The 15,965-nt window shown below is 43.1% G+C and overlaps 1 protein-coding gene across 19 annotated transcripts in view; it reads left to right on the plus strand.

Moving 5' to 3' along the window:
* Window positions 1-134: 134 nt before the first annotated feature.
* UBR5 (ubiquitin protein ligase E3 component n-recognin 5) overlaps window positions 135-15,965 on the plus strand; it is a 69,034-nt gene continuing 53,203 nt past the window's right edge. For 5 of the 19 annotated variants that reach the window (XM_083749762.1, XM_083749748.1, XM_083749746.1 and 2 more), the window contains exons 1-6: window positions 160-589; window positions 10,739-10,783; window positions 13,090-13,171; window positions 13,350-13,426; window positions 14,198-14,317; window positions 15,447-15,636. In XM_083749762.1, coding sequence (XP_083605888.1) covers window positions 528-589; window positions 10,739-10,783; window positions 13,090-13,171; window positions 13,350-13,426; window positions 14,198-14,317; window positions 15,447-15,636 — 576 coding nt within the window. In that variant the 5' untranslated portion in view covers window positions 160-527. Of the gene's footprint in view, window positions 590-10,738; window positions 10,784-13,089; window positions 13,172-13,349; window positions 13,427-14,197; window positions 14,318-15,446; window positions 15,637-15,965 lie in introns of all 19 variants that reach the window. The other 14 variants (XM_083749745.1, XM_083749759.1, XM_083749756.1 and 11 more) reach the window with 5 other exon arrangements.

Below are 15,965 nucleotides of genomic sequence, written 5' to 3' on the forward strand. Positions count from 1 at the left end.
CGCGCAGCCACGCCGCCCTCCCTCTTCCCCAGCCCGCGCCTGACGCAACGCACGCCGGCCGCCGGCCAACCCTCGCGAGCTTTACATCGTCCCGACGGCCGCCCGCTGCTGAGCGGCGGCCTGCCATTGGCTGCGGGGGGCCGCGGCCCCGCCCCGTCCGCTCTCTCCCCGGCGAGGCGCAAGGAGAGGGAGGGAAGAGAGGGGCCGCTGGAAGTTAAGATGGCGGTGCGTGTGAGAGCGGGGCGCTGACCGAACCCTTTCCCGCCGCCGCGAGCTCCCCGCTCCCGCGCACGCCGCTGACCAGCCTCTCGCTCTCCCCTCGCGCCGAGCGGAGGCTCCCGAGTGTGAACGAGACACCCAGCGGCACTCCGGAGGGGGCGCCAAGCCCTCCTGCCCTCCCTCTCTCCCCCCCCCGCCCGCCGTCGCCCGTCCTTTCTCCTCCTCCTCCTCCTCCCCCCCCGCACCCTCCATTTCCTCCTCGCGCGCCCGGCCCCTGCCCGCCTCCCTCGAGGGAGGGGGAGCGAAACATGACATCGATCCACTTCGTGGTGCACCCGCTCCCGGGCACCGAGGACCAGCTCAATGACCGGTGAGGAGGGAGAGCGCGCGAGGGGAGGCCACTCGGGGGCCCCGGGATGGGGGGGGGACAGAGGAAGCAGGAGAGGGGGAGGAGCCCCCGTGCGTGAGGGGAGGAGCCCCGCGTGTTTGGTTGACGGGAGTGAAGGGTTGGAGGTGGAATGTGGCGTGGGGGGGGGGACACTTCTCCTTCACCCCCTCCCCGGGATTTTGTTTATTTCCCCCACCCCTTTTCAGTTTACACGTTGTGAGCGTCAACAAGGTTCTCCGCCTGGGTTGTGAATGCAGGAGGCGCCTCGTGCATTAGGACGCTTAAAATTAAACAAAAAATAACCGATAAATAAATAAATAAGTGAAGCCGCCGGTGTCAAAATGAGAGGCACGGTCCCATGCATGCTTACCCAAGTGCAAGGATCCCGTCGGATCCTGGGTAAACGTGGGTACTGTATACAGGATCCGGCTTGGAAACGTGTTGGTTTTGCTTTTGTCTCTTGGGTTTGCAAAAGGTGGGGTTGAGCAGACTCTCGGATCTTCTCTTCCCGGCATTGAATAAAAACTTCGACTGACAGTGCGATTCCGCGTGGGGTTTCACGCTGTAAGCATCGTGTAACTTGGCGTCTTCTGATGGTGTGTATATTTTAACTCTGGCGCTACGGGAATCTTGACCGCAATGGAAATTTAGCTATTTCGAACGTTGCACACCATCAGATAAAATTCTCAAGGACTCTTCCATCTTATGTCGAAGAAGCTGCTAATCTTGTCTGTCTTAAGCGTAGAAAGCAAAGGAGCAAGACTAGGTTTTGAATTAAATATGCTTTTAAGGGGACTTAAGGGGGAATTTGCGACTACAAATTAGTGATGGGAAAGGGATAGGGAAATCAGTATGTTTATTGTGGCTGGTGTTCATGCAGGGTAGATCTATGAAATAGGCTTGATTGCATTGAGGTTGACAGTCTTGAAACTGCTAAATGTGTATGATTGGGAGCATAATGGAAAGCCTAAATTGCAAGCAATTTGAGATTTCCAGTAATCTTTAACTTTCTGTATTACAACACAAAAATAATTTTGCTACAGTTAACATGTAGATATATCTACTACTTCTTTTTAAAATAGCAACAGAGATAGTAGACATTTTTTCTCTCCTATTGTACTCTCTGGGCCTTTATTAAATTTGATTATGGTCCAAGTCTATGCTGTTATTGTGCAGCACAATCTTAAGCATATTTACTCAGAAATAATACCCCTGTGTTTTGGTGGGGCTTATTCCCAGATGAGTGTGCATAGGATTGTATGCTTATCTAAGAAAGATGTCTGAAAAAGGTTTCAGTAGAAAATGAAAAGCTAAATATTTAGCAAGTAACGTACATCAATGTGAGGATTACATCTTATCCAAACTATTACGGGCCTGCCTGTCTGGGTGTGGTTTCTTTCTCTTGAATGACCTGGTGACACATTTAACACTGCAGTGAGTGTCATGTGCTAAGAGAAATACCACCTCAGAGATTGGCTGCAGCCTCAGTAATGTCTATGAATTTGGCATGTTTCTGTCATAGAAGGGTGGAGATAGTACATTAATAGTGTGAGGCAAGTACACCAGCATCTTCATGTAACTTCTACAGCCATGTTCTAAATATGTTTGCCTAGATATATATCCCACTGGGTCCCATGGTATTTGGTTTCTTCCTGGTGACACTGATTATGGCTGTAACTTTAGAATCATAACCAAATTGTTCATGAAGTTGTGATAGTGAGGAATGCCAATTTTAGTGCAGACTTAAATGTACAAAACACGTTATAAAATGGCTGTTGGTAGCTATAACTTCTTAGCAACAAATGATTATTTCATAAATTCATAAAATTATTTCCTAAATATGGGCATTTGTTTTTGAATTGTTAGTTGGAAAAGCATAGATTTGGTTTCATTTATGCAAACACTTTTAAAGGACAACTTTATTCCGGTTGTTCATTTTTACTGACGTAATAACAAATGCTCACAAGGATAGAACATGTTTGACTATTGCAGAGCTTTTTGGTCTGATTGTAGAGAAGCTTAGCTTGGCATACATGATTCTTCCTCCCCTTTTTATTCTTGAGACAACCCTGTCCATTAGGTTAGGACAGGGGTCAGCAACCTTTTTCAGCCGTGGGCCGGTCCACCGTCCCTCAGACCATGTGGCAGGCCGGACTATATTTTGGAAAATATATATGAATGAATTCCTATGCCCCACAAATAACCCAGAGATGCATTTTAAATAAAAGCACACATTCTGCTCATGTAAAAACACGCTGATTCCCGGACTGTCCACGGACCGGATTGAGAAGGCAATTGGGCCACATTTGGCCCACGGGCCTTAGGTTGCCTACCCCTGGGTTAAACTGTGAGGAAGTGACTGGCTGAAGTTCACACAGTGAGCTCCATGACCAAGTGGGGATTTGACTTAGGGATTCCCTGGCCATTGTTAGACACCTGATAGCTACTGCACACCATGTATCTGTTTGCACTATCAAAATGGCTCCCACTAATTAATGATCACAATTTGACTGTTGGAAAAATCAGGTTATTTTTGTGTACCTATTTCATTGCTGTGTGAATTGGTTTTTTTATGTTGATCACATGAAACCAGAAGCAGATGAGTAATAAATATTAATTTTACCTTTTGGGTATATATTTTCTTCTCTGATGTAGAATGGCATTAATATCAAATACCCTTTTGAGTCGACATGCTTGGTGCCATAGCACTTGTGACTTGTAATCATGGTGACTTAAGAGAGGGGAAGCTCTTCTATATTTAAAAGGTGTTGAAAAGCCTCTCTACTCAGGAATTAGGGATTCAGAACGTCTCCCTTGGTGAGGGTAAGCAGGATTTTAGTTCTGATTCACAGGGCAGAAGATGGAATACAGTACAATTTAGGATTGGTAAACCAACATTTAACTGCCTCTTACTATCCCGCTTTTGACCATGTATTTTGGTGTACAGCATCATAAAGGGATAAAATAAATTAGGACCACAAGTCCATAGTTTTCCTGTAACAGTGGTGTACTATCATGTTTTGTGACACTGCCTGGAGCAGCTGTTTATTTGCGTATCTGCTGCTTCAGCGTTAAGATCTAACTGTTAAATCAGGCCATTCTTTACCGATTAAAAAGCATGTGCCTTCAGTAGAAGATTGTTCAAATTAGAATCTAGATATGTTTTACTAAGCTTTGTTAATATGTAATGTGTATCAGTTCAGTTTACTGTGTCTAGCAGACAGCCATTAGACACTTAAAAATAATAACAAGAAGAATGCAACAAGAATACAAATATCTGCCGTTGTAATGTTTTCCTTCCCCTACCAGCCAACAAAACTGTGTGGCAGGGAAATTAAAAATGTCATGTTTATGAAACATGGGCTAAGTATTATACATTAAAAGGGAGCGATGTCCAGCATGATCTGGGAAGGTGATTTTGGCAACAACTCTGTGTTTCCGCTTGTGTGTACTGTAGTGCTTTTGGAACTCTCCCTACCTTTCCAAAATTCCATTACACTATTTAAAATATCCTCATGCTTAGCTAGAACAGGGTATTCTGCAGTTATCTAGATGCTGTAGATTGGATCTGGACCGAGTTAGTTAATCTTAAGTCCCATTGAAATTAGAGAAGGTTAATTACTTGTTCCACTGATTTCAGTGAAACATACATTCAGCTATTTTTCTTTGGATTCAACCCTATATATTTTGTTGAAATCTTACATAGTTTGAGGTCTAAACGTTTGGAGCTCGCATTGGGCTGTGGCTCCAAGAGACAGCACCCTGAGGACAAAACATTCTCAAACGGTTTTAAAGGAGCATAGCTGGGAACCTCTACTCTATGCTTTCAAGAAGCTATAACAGATAAGGATGCAGTCCACAGTATTCATTAATTTCAGTGTTACTCTTGATTTCTGCTCCAATTCAGTTGAAATGATTGGAGATTTTATGCTACAAATACCTGGCATATTGATGTATTGTTCTGCTCCCCCAAGAGTTTTGAGATATATACTCTGGACAGTGTTAGTTTTAGTTTACTCACTTATTAACTCCCTGGCTCCCAAAGTTTGTTTACAAATAGATTCATGAATGTGTTTAATAAAGATACACACACACACACTTCCTCTCAGTGGTCACCTAAAAAACCCCAAAATACAACTTTGAACCTGCCCAGTTTCCCACTTCATAATAGATCTCTAGATGACATTAATGAACTTGAAACAATATATGATGTGGCTTTGGAGTGTGCATGTGACACATGGGTAAGTGGGGCCCATCCCAGAGTTTAATTAGTTTGTGCACATCAATCCTAATTTTTCAGAGTCCCCTACAGTGAAGAATCCCTGCTTCTCTTTAGGCTTATCTCATGATTATTCCACAGCCTTTACTATTCTCGTCGTTCCCTTCTGAGTCTTTTCTGGTTCGTCAACATTTTTCTTTAATTGCAACACTTAAAAGGGAACAGGATACTTTAAATAAGGTATTGGTGGCACTAAGTAATTTTACTGTTTCAGGGACTTGGATATACAGTGGTGCCTCGCAAGATGAAAAGAATCCGTTCCGCGATTCTCTTTGTCTAGCGGTTTTTTCGTCTTGCGAAGCAAGCCCATTGACAGCTTAGCGGATTAGCGCTACAGCGGTCTAGCGGCTTCTAGCGATCAGTTGTTAAGCGGCTTATCAGCGGATCAGCTGTTAAGCGGCTTAGCGGCTTAGGAAAAGGGGGAAAAAGAAAAAAAAAACCTCACAGGGACTCGCAAGATTTTTTCGTCTTGCGAAGCAACCCCATAGGGAAATTCGTTTTGCGAAGCGCCTCCAAAACGGAAAACCCTTTCGTTTAGCGGGACTTTCGTTTAGCGGGACAAAGTACAGCAGGACTTTGGGGCATTTCCCAGGTGGGAAAATGTCCATGGAATTATGCTGTGTCCAAGTGTGGTACAAAAACAAGCCTGCCTTTTTTGTAGTGGGAGCTGTAGAGGAAAACTTGTTTTGGTGATGCCCTTCAGAGGTGTGTGAAGTACCTTGGAAGTACAGTCTTTAGCTTTCTTCCAACTGTGTGGGCTGTGAAGGGAGTCTCAGCAAGCATTGCCCTGCAGTGGTGATCCCTGCCCCCTCTCCAGATTTGGAGAAAGCCTGGGACTTTCCACACTCACCAGCTAGAAAAATGCTAGCTGCTCAGAGTAAGAATATGACTAGGTGGAAAGAGCTTCATACATTAGAAAAGTATTGGGAAAAATATTTACTTTCATTTCGTGTGCGGGTGTGGGTATGTGGGGGTGTCTACACATATGAGTGTTTTTCTATGCAATGTTTGGGAGGAAATAAGATGGTAAATACCAAATAACAAACTAAATATTGATGTATGTAATTTTTGTTTCTTGGTTATGTTTGGTGGTAGTATGGCTGTATTTTTTTTGTAACATAAAATCATTCAATAAAAATTAATAAAAAGAAGAAGAAAAGTATTGGTTCCCCCTTCCCTCCCCCCAGGCCACCAGCCCATCAGAAGTGGAAAGTGTGGGAAAGGAGGATAGTAAATTTGAACTTATTCACTCTGGCATTGTCATGGTCCTCCATGCACCAGTATTGGTTTAGTCATGCTGGCTCCACAACCCAGAAAGCTGTCTGTGGTCAAGCGCTGGCTCCCTCAGCCTGAAAAGTGAGATAAGTGAGATGAGTGCAGCAATCCCATAGTCTCCTTTGACTGGACTTAACCGTCCAGGGGTCCTTTACCTTTTTTTTTAAAAAAACAAGGCTACTCTTCTTAGTGGTTTTATTTCCTAACCTTTAGTGAATCACAGTCTTCCCCTTCTCATCGTGAGATCACCTTGTTGAAAGGTTAGCAATTGTATTGTTGAAATGAACACAGAGAGAAATGTATTACCAGTGAAATGTATTTTTGATCTAATTGCAATTCATGTTAACTGCTCCACTTCTGATTTCCTTTCACTTCTTATGTAAGGCAGGTGGTTCAGAGTACAAGTACAGGAGCCTGTTTTGTGAGGGGGCTTACCCTATATGTGCACAGAACAGAAAGGGGGGGGGGAACAATGACACAAAAACATGAAGCACAAATGTAATCCACATCGTGGAAAATACTAAAACACTTGCAGTCATTGCCTGTTGCAGCAGTGGCTAACTTTATTAGCCTGGAGTCTGGAATATGTCTAGCCAGACTGCTTGAGGCCCAGCCATGGCATAATGATATCCCTTCCCAAGTAGTTTGCACTGATAGAGTTTGGCTTCTCAAACTAAATAACCTTGAAAATTGTCTTCACATTGCCTTAGGTGGCATGCTTGGTGTAAATGGCATTCTTGGACTGGTAGTGTTGCCTCCTGAGAGCAGTGCCGATGATGCAGATGCCTGTAGGGCAGCCTCGTCGCCAGCTTTCCTTGTTAGGTGGGGCAGCCACATTTCAAGATGGGGTGTTTTGGAGGGGCATAGTGCTAGCCAGTCCTTCTTCACGGATGGAGAAGAGGTGAGGGCCAGTCCAAAGGAAGGAAAAGGCAGGTTAACTTACCTAATTGGATATGTAAAGGTCATGTTAACAGAGCATTTAGTGTGAACACCAGGAATTAGATGACTGGCATATTTTTTGTTTGACCTGAGGGATAGCTCAGTCAGCATTAGACTCTTAATCTCAGGGTTGTGGGTTATTGGGTGAAAGATTCCTACATTGCAGGGGGTTGGACTAGATCAGGCTTCTTCCAACTCGACCCTCCAGATGTTTCTGGCCTGCAACTCCCATGGTCCCTAGCTGGCAGGCCCAGGGGTCAGGGATGATGGGAATTGTAGTCTCAAAACATCTGGAGGGCCGAGTTTGAGGAAGCTTGGACTAGATGATCCTTGGAGTCTCTTCCAACTCTATGATGCTAAGGATGTTATGGATACAGTGAACAAGGCTATGAAAAGGTGTAAAACAAAATAGAATAGTTTATGCTATAACTTAGAAAGTAAAAACTTGTGTGGAGTGGTGCTGAGGACAAGTCTTGAGATCTTATTAAGAAGAGTAGTATATTCATCTAATAAATAAGCTCAAAAGCTTGACTTTGCCAATAGCTACAGTCTTCTTTCACCTAATTCTTCATGAACTGAGCTACTTTGGACAAGGCAGTGAGTTTAGCTTTAATGCTGGATTAGGTGTCTCAGCTTTAGATTCCATAATGAAAAACAAACTTTTCCATAGATCTTCCTTTCTGTTGGACGGTCAAGGATCTTTTGTTTACTGTTTGCTATATAAAGGACTAAAAGGCTAACAGTGATTGGAAACTAATTGTAGAAATCCATTGGATTTTTATTTTTACTGGTTGCTGGATTGATATTTCTTCCCAGAAACCTTGGAAAGGCCTCATGCTGAGCTGCATGTACTGGGAAAATCAGAAATTAGGCCTGTTACAGCAGAGCCAGCCAGCCAGCCAACTGTAGATTGCACAGCAGTGTTTTTATTCCTCTAGGCTTGTTTTCATCCTTTGCCGTCTAGCATCACAAGAAAAAGAAGAAAAAAATGATTTTGAGTATATTGAGTGCTTTAAAGGACTGAAGAATTACTTGGGGTAGATGTATTTTAGCTTGCTTTAGGTTGCCTCATTATTTCACCTTTTTGCAATAAGTGCCCAGTCCTCCTCTACTCATCGTAATAACTGCAGAATAAACTAACCCTCACTTCTTACAACAAGCACTCAAACATTCTTCTTGATGGCTGGCTGGGTAGACAACACAACTAAAGCTGAAAAACAGAGCAAAGGAAAGTCCAAGTGGTGGAATGTAACTTTAGCTCATAATACAAATTTAAATATTGATCTCTTTGAGTTACTGTAGGGGCTGTTTTTCTGCAGGATCACTTAATTAAAGGGTTATTGTGATCATGAAGAATCTACCCTCAGTCAGGGAAAGTCTTTGGGGGCTTTTCTAGATGAGGCTTTTGTTGTGTACTCATCCTGCTTTCTTCAGTGAGTTTTTCAGCAGTCCTGTCTTAAATTGCTCCTGTCGTTAAAATGAGCTTTCATTCTTTAAATAGAGGCTGTCAATTGTTATGTCACAAATTTTAAATTTTTCTTTCTTTCAAAAACATATATCCTTGGAATGGAGTGGGAATAAAGCAGAACTCTGGGTGATGGTGCGCTTATTTGCCCCACCCTGGCTAGAAGGCTGTTGTAAGACAACTGCTCATTTCCCAGTGGCAGGGCACTTGCTGCTGAACAGGCAGACATGTTAACAGTAAGGTTGGCCCAAGTAGGTAAGGAGGGGCATACATAAAATGAGGCTGAATTCATTTGTGCACAGTGGTTCCGGCTGGGGCCAATGGGAATTGTAATCTAAAACAGTGTTTGGAATTCACCAGGCACATTTTGCACCTGGCTATTGGCTACTTGCGACCAAGTGAAGATGCCCGGGCACCAGGATGGCACCTGATGTCTTCACCATCTAGCGGTCCATGCCTGGGGATCCTTGGATCTTGGCTGTTTTCACACACTAGCAGCACATCCTATCCATTATATTTTATCTGCAGCATCAGAGTGAATTTCAGGAACCAAAAAGTTGTATTGAAAAATATGACTGTCAAGTCGCCTGGCCCCCAAATGACAACTAGGTACCCCATTTTAGTGACTGTAACCCTGGTTTAAGGTCATGTGGGTGTCCCAGCTCCTGCCAACCTACGAGTTCGAAAGCATACCAGCGCGAGTAGATGAATAGGTGCCGCTATGGCGGGAAGGTAAACAGTGTTTCTGTGCACTCTGGCACCAGTCACGGTGTCCCATTGTGTCAGAAGCGGTTTAGTCATGCTGGCCACATGACCCGGAAAGCTGTCTGCAGACCAACGCTGGCTCCCTTGAACTGAAAGCAGAGATGAGTGCTTTACCCCATAGTCGAATTCACCTGGACTGAACTGTCCAGGAGTCATTTAGCTTTACCTTTTTACCTTAAGGAGCCATTTGGTGTTCAGCTTATATATCTGAGTTTCTAACACTCACCTGGGGGCTACCAAGTTGGCAAAGGCAGGTGTATCGTGTGATCAAACCAAAAGAAAGATGGGTACATTATACATGCTTTACCTCCTTGCAAATTGTGTGTTTCAAGGTGTGCTTGAAGTTACTTATGCAAGAAGTCCAGTGCATAATGAAGAAAACAGAAAATATCCATGGTTCAGCTCTTATGTTGTCTTGTTCATATAATGCTTTGAATTTATATTGTGCTTTATAAAGTAGAATACGACAGGCTCCCTTCTAAAACCACTTTAAGTTTATCACACAAAGTGAGGGACGACGACGACAAAGTAAACAGGGGAAGAACATGCACTTGTTTCAATTGTATGTACTTGAGTTTAGTAGTATGGCAGCCAAGGGATTTCGACAAAGACTTCATGCAAAAGGTGGACTTTGTGGAGGAATTTGAAGGAAGTCAGGTTGGCATCAGACAGGTACGAGGCACTGCAAGAGGACAGAGTTTGAGGCACAGGAGAACTACAGATAATGGAGTGCTAGAGCTAGAAGAGCAAAGAATATGTTGGCTAGGAGAGTGGTGACATAAAGGGGTGCTCGGCAACCCTGGTAGATGAGTCCATTTTTAAAGCTGCTAACCAAATGCTATTTATGCATTTGTTAAGGTCATGGTCTGAAGGCACATGAGGCCTCTACCTTGGTTTGCAACTGTTTTGGATTACAACCATTCTGGATTACAACCACGTTAAACCTGGAAGTGTGTGTCCCTTTTTTTGGATTACAACACGTTTTTTTGGGAGGCCCCATTGGCGAAAGTGCGCCTTGGGTTACAACCTGTTTTGGTTTACAACTGGACCTCCAGAACAGATTATGGTTGTAAACCAAAGTACCACTGTACCTTGCTTACGCTAAGCATATCTGGCTCTTTTCAGTACCTGGATGAGTGATTGCCTTGGAATCGCATGTATTGGGTTGCAAGACAGAAAATCAGTGGAATATAAATGGAAGAGAATTAGAACAATATTCATAACTTGACCTGTCTCTTGACAACTGGAAATCTCAGCTACTAATCTGGTTCTGAGGTTTCACTCACCATGAGCATTTGTTGTATCATTATAAACAGATCTATTAATAGCCAAAGTAAATTTTAGTCAGAAATGTGTTGCTTTGACTGAAACTTATTAATGCTAAAAGATCCTTTGTTTTCTCTTGCAGGTTAAGGGAAGTTTCAGAGAAGCTCAACAAATACAACTTAAACAGGTGAGATAGTGTTATAGGCTATAACTTCAAAGGAAGAGTAATTTTAGGGCAACCTTGCGTCCCCCAGAATGTTGTTGGACTGTGGCACCCATCATTCCTAGCTAGTATGGCCAGTGATAAGGAATGATGGGAACTGTAGTCCAACAAAATTGGAAGACCTGAACTTGGACAAAGCTGCTTAGTTGTTCAGTGTTCGTATTCACCATTTCCAGAATTAGTAATTTTGTCTCTACATTGGTTTCGCAACTTGCCTAACTACAGTGGTGCCTCGCAAGACAAAATTAATTCGTTCCGCAAGTCTTTTCGTCTTGCGAGTTTTTCGTCTTGCGAAGCACGGTTTCCCATAGGAATGCATTAAAAATCAATTAATGCGTTCCTATGGAAACCACCTTCAGACCAGGTCCGGGGACAGTCTGTTCCCCGACCTCTTCTGAAGGCCGGCGGGGGGCGAAAGTCTTTGCTTCCCCCCGCCTGCCTTCCCGGGAGAGCGGAGAAACGCAGCGCTGCGTTTTTCCGCTCTCCCGGGAAGGCAGGCAGGGGGGAGCAAAGACTTTTGGCCCCCGTCGGCCTTCGGAAGAGGTCGTCGGCCTTCAGAAGAGGTCCAGGACCTCTTCCGAAGGCGGGCGGGGGGCAAAAGTCTTTGTCCCCCCTGCCTGCCTTCCTGGGGGCTTTTAAATCACCCCGGGACTGTCCCGGGGCGATTTAAAAGCCTCCAGACGGCTTTTGAAGGCAGGCGGGGGGGAGCAAAGACTTTTGCCCCCCCGCCCGCCTTCAGAAGAGGTCCAGTACCTCTGCCGAAGGTGGGCGGGGGGCAAAAGTCTTTGTCCCCCCTGTCTGCCTTCCCGGGGGCTTTTAAATCGCCCCGGGACTGTCCCGGGGCGATTTAAAAGCCTCCGGACGGCTTTTGAAGGCAGGCGGGGGGGACTGTCCTGGGGCGATTTGAAAGCCTCCGGACGGCTTTTGAAGGCAGGCGGGGGGGGAGCAAAGACTTTTGCCCCCCCGCCCGCCTTCAGAAGAGGTCCAGTACCTCTGCCGAAGGTGGGCGGGGGGCAAAAGTCTTTGTCCCCCCTGTCTGCCTTCCCGGGGGCTTTTAAAGCGCCCTGGGACTGTCCCGGGGGTCCAGGACCTCTTCCGAAGGCGGGCGGGGGGCAAAAGTCTTTGTCCCCCTGCCTGCCTTCCCGGGGGCTTTTAAATCGCCCTGGGACTGTCCCGGGGCGATTTAAAAGCCTCCGGACGGCTTTTGAAGGCAGGCGGGGGGGAGCAAAGACTTTTGCCCCCCCGCCCGCCTTCAGAAGAGGTCCAGGACCTCTTCTGAAGGCGGGCGGGGGGCAAAAGTCTTTGCTCCCCCCCGTCTGCCTTCAAAAGCCATCCGGGATAGCGGGAAGCGCTTCCCTGCTATCCCGGACTGCTTTTAAAATGCTGGCGGTGGGGAGCAAAGCCTTTCGGCCCCCGCCGGCCTTCCTGGACCTCTTCTGAAGGCCGGAGGGGGGGGAAAAGGCTTTGCTCCCCACCGCTAGCATTTAAAAGAGGTCCCCGGAGATTTCCCTACGGGCTTTCTTCTTGCAAAGCAAGCCCATAGGGAAATTCGTTTTGCGAAGCGCCTCCAAAACGGAAAACCCTTTCGTCTAGCGGGTTTTTCGTCTTGCGAGGTGTTCGTCTTGCGGGGCACCACTGTACATAAGTCTTGTTGCCCAATTAAATGCAGAAACGAAGAGCTCCTGATGTACTTGTGATGGTCAAAGTGCCATGTGGATGTGGTTTTCTATTTCATTGGTATCCAAATTAATTATTTGATCTTGGGTTTTTTTTTGTCTTGTTTTAAATGTCTTGTTTGTTTTTCTGTTCTTAACTGTTTTAATTTATGTATATATCACCTAAGACGGTTGTTTAGAAGGTGATTAGTAAATCAGTATTGGTGATGATGATAATGATAATTGGAGTTTAGCATTAAAAATAAGTTTAGCACTTAAATGAATTGAAGTGCATAGGCAGGGTTAAAACTTGCTGCTGTTGTATATTTCACAGCTATTGTTAGAAAATAGCACTTGGGGAACACCGCTTCATAAAGATATGTATTGGAAAATACATTATTGAAATATAGTATAATGTTCCCTGGTGGCTTTTAACATTTTGTTCTTTTTTGTCTTATGGCTGAAAATACATTGGGTTGCTGCAACTAATGTTCATCTTTAATCAGTTTCAGATGTTACAGCTATATTCATTATACATTCCATATTCCACTTGGTTTATTTCTCAGAGTTAAGGAGTCTTTAAAAATGTTACCCATGCTTGCTTTTTGTTTTCAGCCACCCCCCTTTGAATGTATTGGAGCAGGCCACTATTAAACAGTGTGTGGTGGGACCAAATCATGCTGCATTTCTCCTTGAGGTAATTTGTTCAAAATATATTTGTCAAAAATATTGTGCTGATATTTAATTCATATAGTTAAATATAGTTTTCCCAATTTCAATTAGACCAACTTGACCCACAGCTGAAAACTTTTATTTTTTGCATAATTAAAGTTTAGTATTGTTTCAATATTGGACACTCTCTCTTTTAAATCTAGGATGGTAGAGTCTGCAGGATTGGCTTTTTAGTTCAGCCAGACAGATTGGAATTGGGTAAACCTGATAATAATGATGGGTAAGGACTACTTTTGTTGTGTATTTAAGAAGTATCTAACACATTTCTCCTGGTATTTTGATTCTGAACCATCCACAGAATTGAAAATGGAAACGGGAGGTGGGAGAACCATGTTTTGGGGTGTCTTGCTTTAGCAAACTGGTAATGGCTGTACAGACCTTAGCCAAAATTAAGGCCAATCTAATGACATATTTTATATTAAATGATGAGAACGGAATCTTACAATCCTAAATATAAGTGCCATAACGAGTTACTTCAGATAATTTATTTCAGTAATCGCTCAAGTTTGAGCTTACATTTTTACATATTTACCATTTGCCAGGGTATGTTTTCTGGATCTACGTTGTTATTATTTGGCTCAAAATTAATTTTTTGGGAACTGTTATCTGATACGTTTAATGTTTGGTTTAAACAGGTTTTTGGGCATTACATTAACTCACGATTATATTAATTTATAATCTAATGCATATTCATTCATTTATATAGATACTTCACAATCTTACCATAATTCCTGACACCGAGTTGTTGTTTTTTTAAGTAGGACATCATTTTGTCAACCACTAAATTCATTAGGCATGCTTCACATGCCTTTTCTTTTTTCATATTAGAACATCATATACTGCAGCTAAGTATGGAAGATTCCCCAAGGGTGTTGCTTAAGCTGGTGTGTTACCAGACTAAGTCCCTGATAATTTAAACCTGGGATTCCAGGCTTTGTTCGTAACCCATTTGGGATTGTATTGTGACTGATCTACCATCTTTTACTTTCAGTTCAAAGTTGAGCAGTGGCTCAGGGGCAGGAAGGACATCCAGGCCAGGCAGAACTAGTGATTCCCCATGGTTTCTGTCTGGTTCTGAAACTCTGGGCAGACTGGCAGGCAACACCCTTGGGTAAGTTTTGATAGGGTTGAGGCTACCATCTGTTTGCGCTTGGTTATGTGTGGCTACACATAACATTGTCTCCCGTATGTATAAGACCACCGAAATGCAGAAGTAGTTTAGCTAGCTTTTTGTAAAAATGCTATTAAGCTGTTAAGTTTGGAATGTTAAATCTACAATTGCAAGCCATCTAATTTACTTTAACCGTAATAAAAACATGTCTGCTACTGTGGGTAGTCCTTTTAGATTTTTTTTTCCTGAATAACAATGACTTCATTTTAGGGGAACATAATTGACTCAAAATGTCGCATGAATCTGCTTTGTGGTACGGGATTAAAATTAAAAATACAAATGAAAACATTCGTAGGAAAAATATCTGCATGTGTGTCATGACCTGTATTTGAACATTTTTGTTATTTACCGGTATGTTGTTGAAGAAAGTTAGCATGATTTAGAAGTAAACAGAGGATTTCTAGTTAAACCTGCTGCATTTGTATCACATCAGCAACAATAAATGATATCCTACATTTCCACTAATACAAATATTTCAAAATAAATTACCGCTTATTATTGGTAAAGATATTTATATTGTGCCCTTTCTTCCAAAGGAGATCTTTACTGGAAGGATGACTATTTCTGAAGCAATTCATAATTTTAACCAATATATGGCCATTAAGATGTGGTAGTATTTAAATGTTTTGCATAGAAAATGTCATATTTAATAGGGGGAGTTCTGTTTTAATTATTTATAGTGTAGCAGTCTGATTCTGTAACTCAGAACGTATGGCTCTTGGATATGTAAACATAAGCATATTGATCTTTTGCACATGTATGCAATGACTTCATTGTTAATAATTTCAGAAGTTGCTGGAATGTAGAATAAAAATAAAAGCTGAAAGTAAAGAAGTGCATCTTAATGCAAACTAGCTTGTGAATTTATATTCTTTGGAGTCTTTTAAAGAAATTGCATTTGCAAAACTGCTGTACAGAAAAGATCCCATTGTATCAAACATTCTAGCTTCATTTTAAAAGGCTAGTGTACATGGCTAGTGTACTGTGGTCAACAGTTAAATTCAGATACATGATAGCTTGTGAAATAGCTCAAACACATAAATCTATTGCCGTTTTTAAAATTCCTCAGGAGTCGCTGGAGCTCGGGTGTCGGAGGAAGTGGAGGAGGATCCTCTGGTAGATCATCAACTGGAGCTAGAGATTCCAGGAGGCAAACGCGAGTTATTCGAACAGGACGGGATAGAGGATCTGGGCTATTGGGTAGTCAGCCCCAGCCAGTGATTCCAGCATCTGTTATTCCAGAAGAACTCATTTCACAGGTATGAATCTTTCTTGTGATGAAATATTTCAAATTTGTGGAAAATGAGTAACTGGGAGATGCTTGCTTATTTATTTCTTTATTTTGCAAGTTTCTTACATATGTGTGTATATATATTGGAGGAAGGTGGAATGCTTCTGTGCCCTTAGACGTTCACAATGTTTGGAAACATGAGAAAAGGCAGAGTATCTGCATCAGATTCATGTAAAGCTAAGGTTGACTGTGAGCACATTTTGGTTTGTGGTCTTGGGACTGAAATATTTTGAGTCAGCCTTTGAAAAACACCTGGCCCAAATTTCAGTGAATAAAGAAATAAACACCACCCATAAT

This window comes from Podarcis gaigeae, assembly GCF_964106915.1.
Source record: "Podarcis gaigeae genome assembly, chromosome: 7".
NCBI lineage: Eukaryota > Metazoa > Chordata > Lepidosauria > Squamata > Lacertidae > Podarcis > Podarcis gaigeae.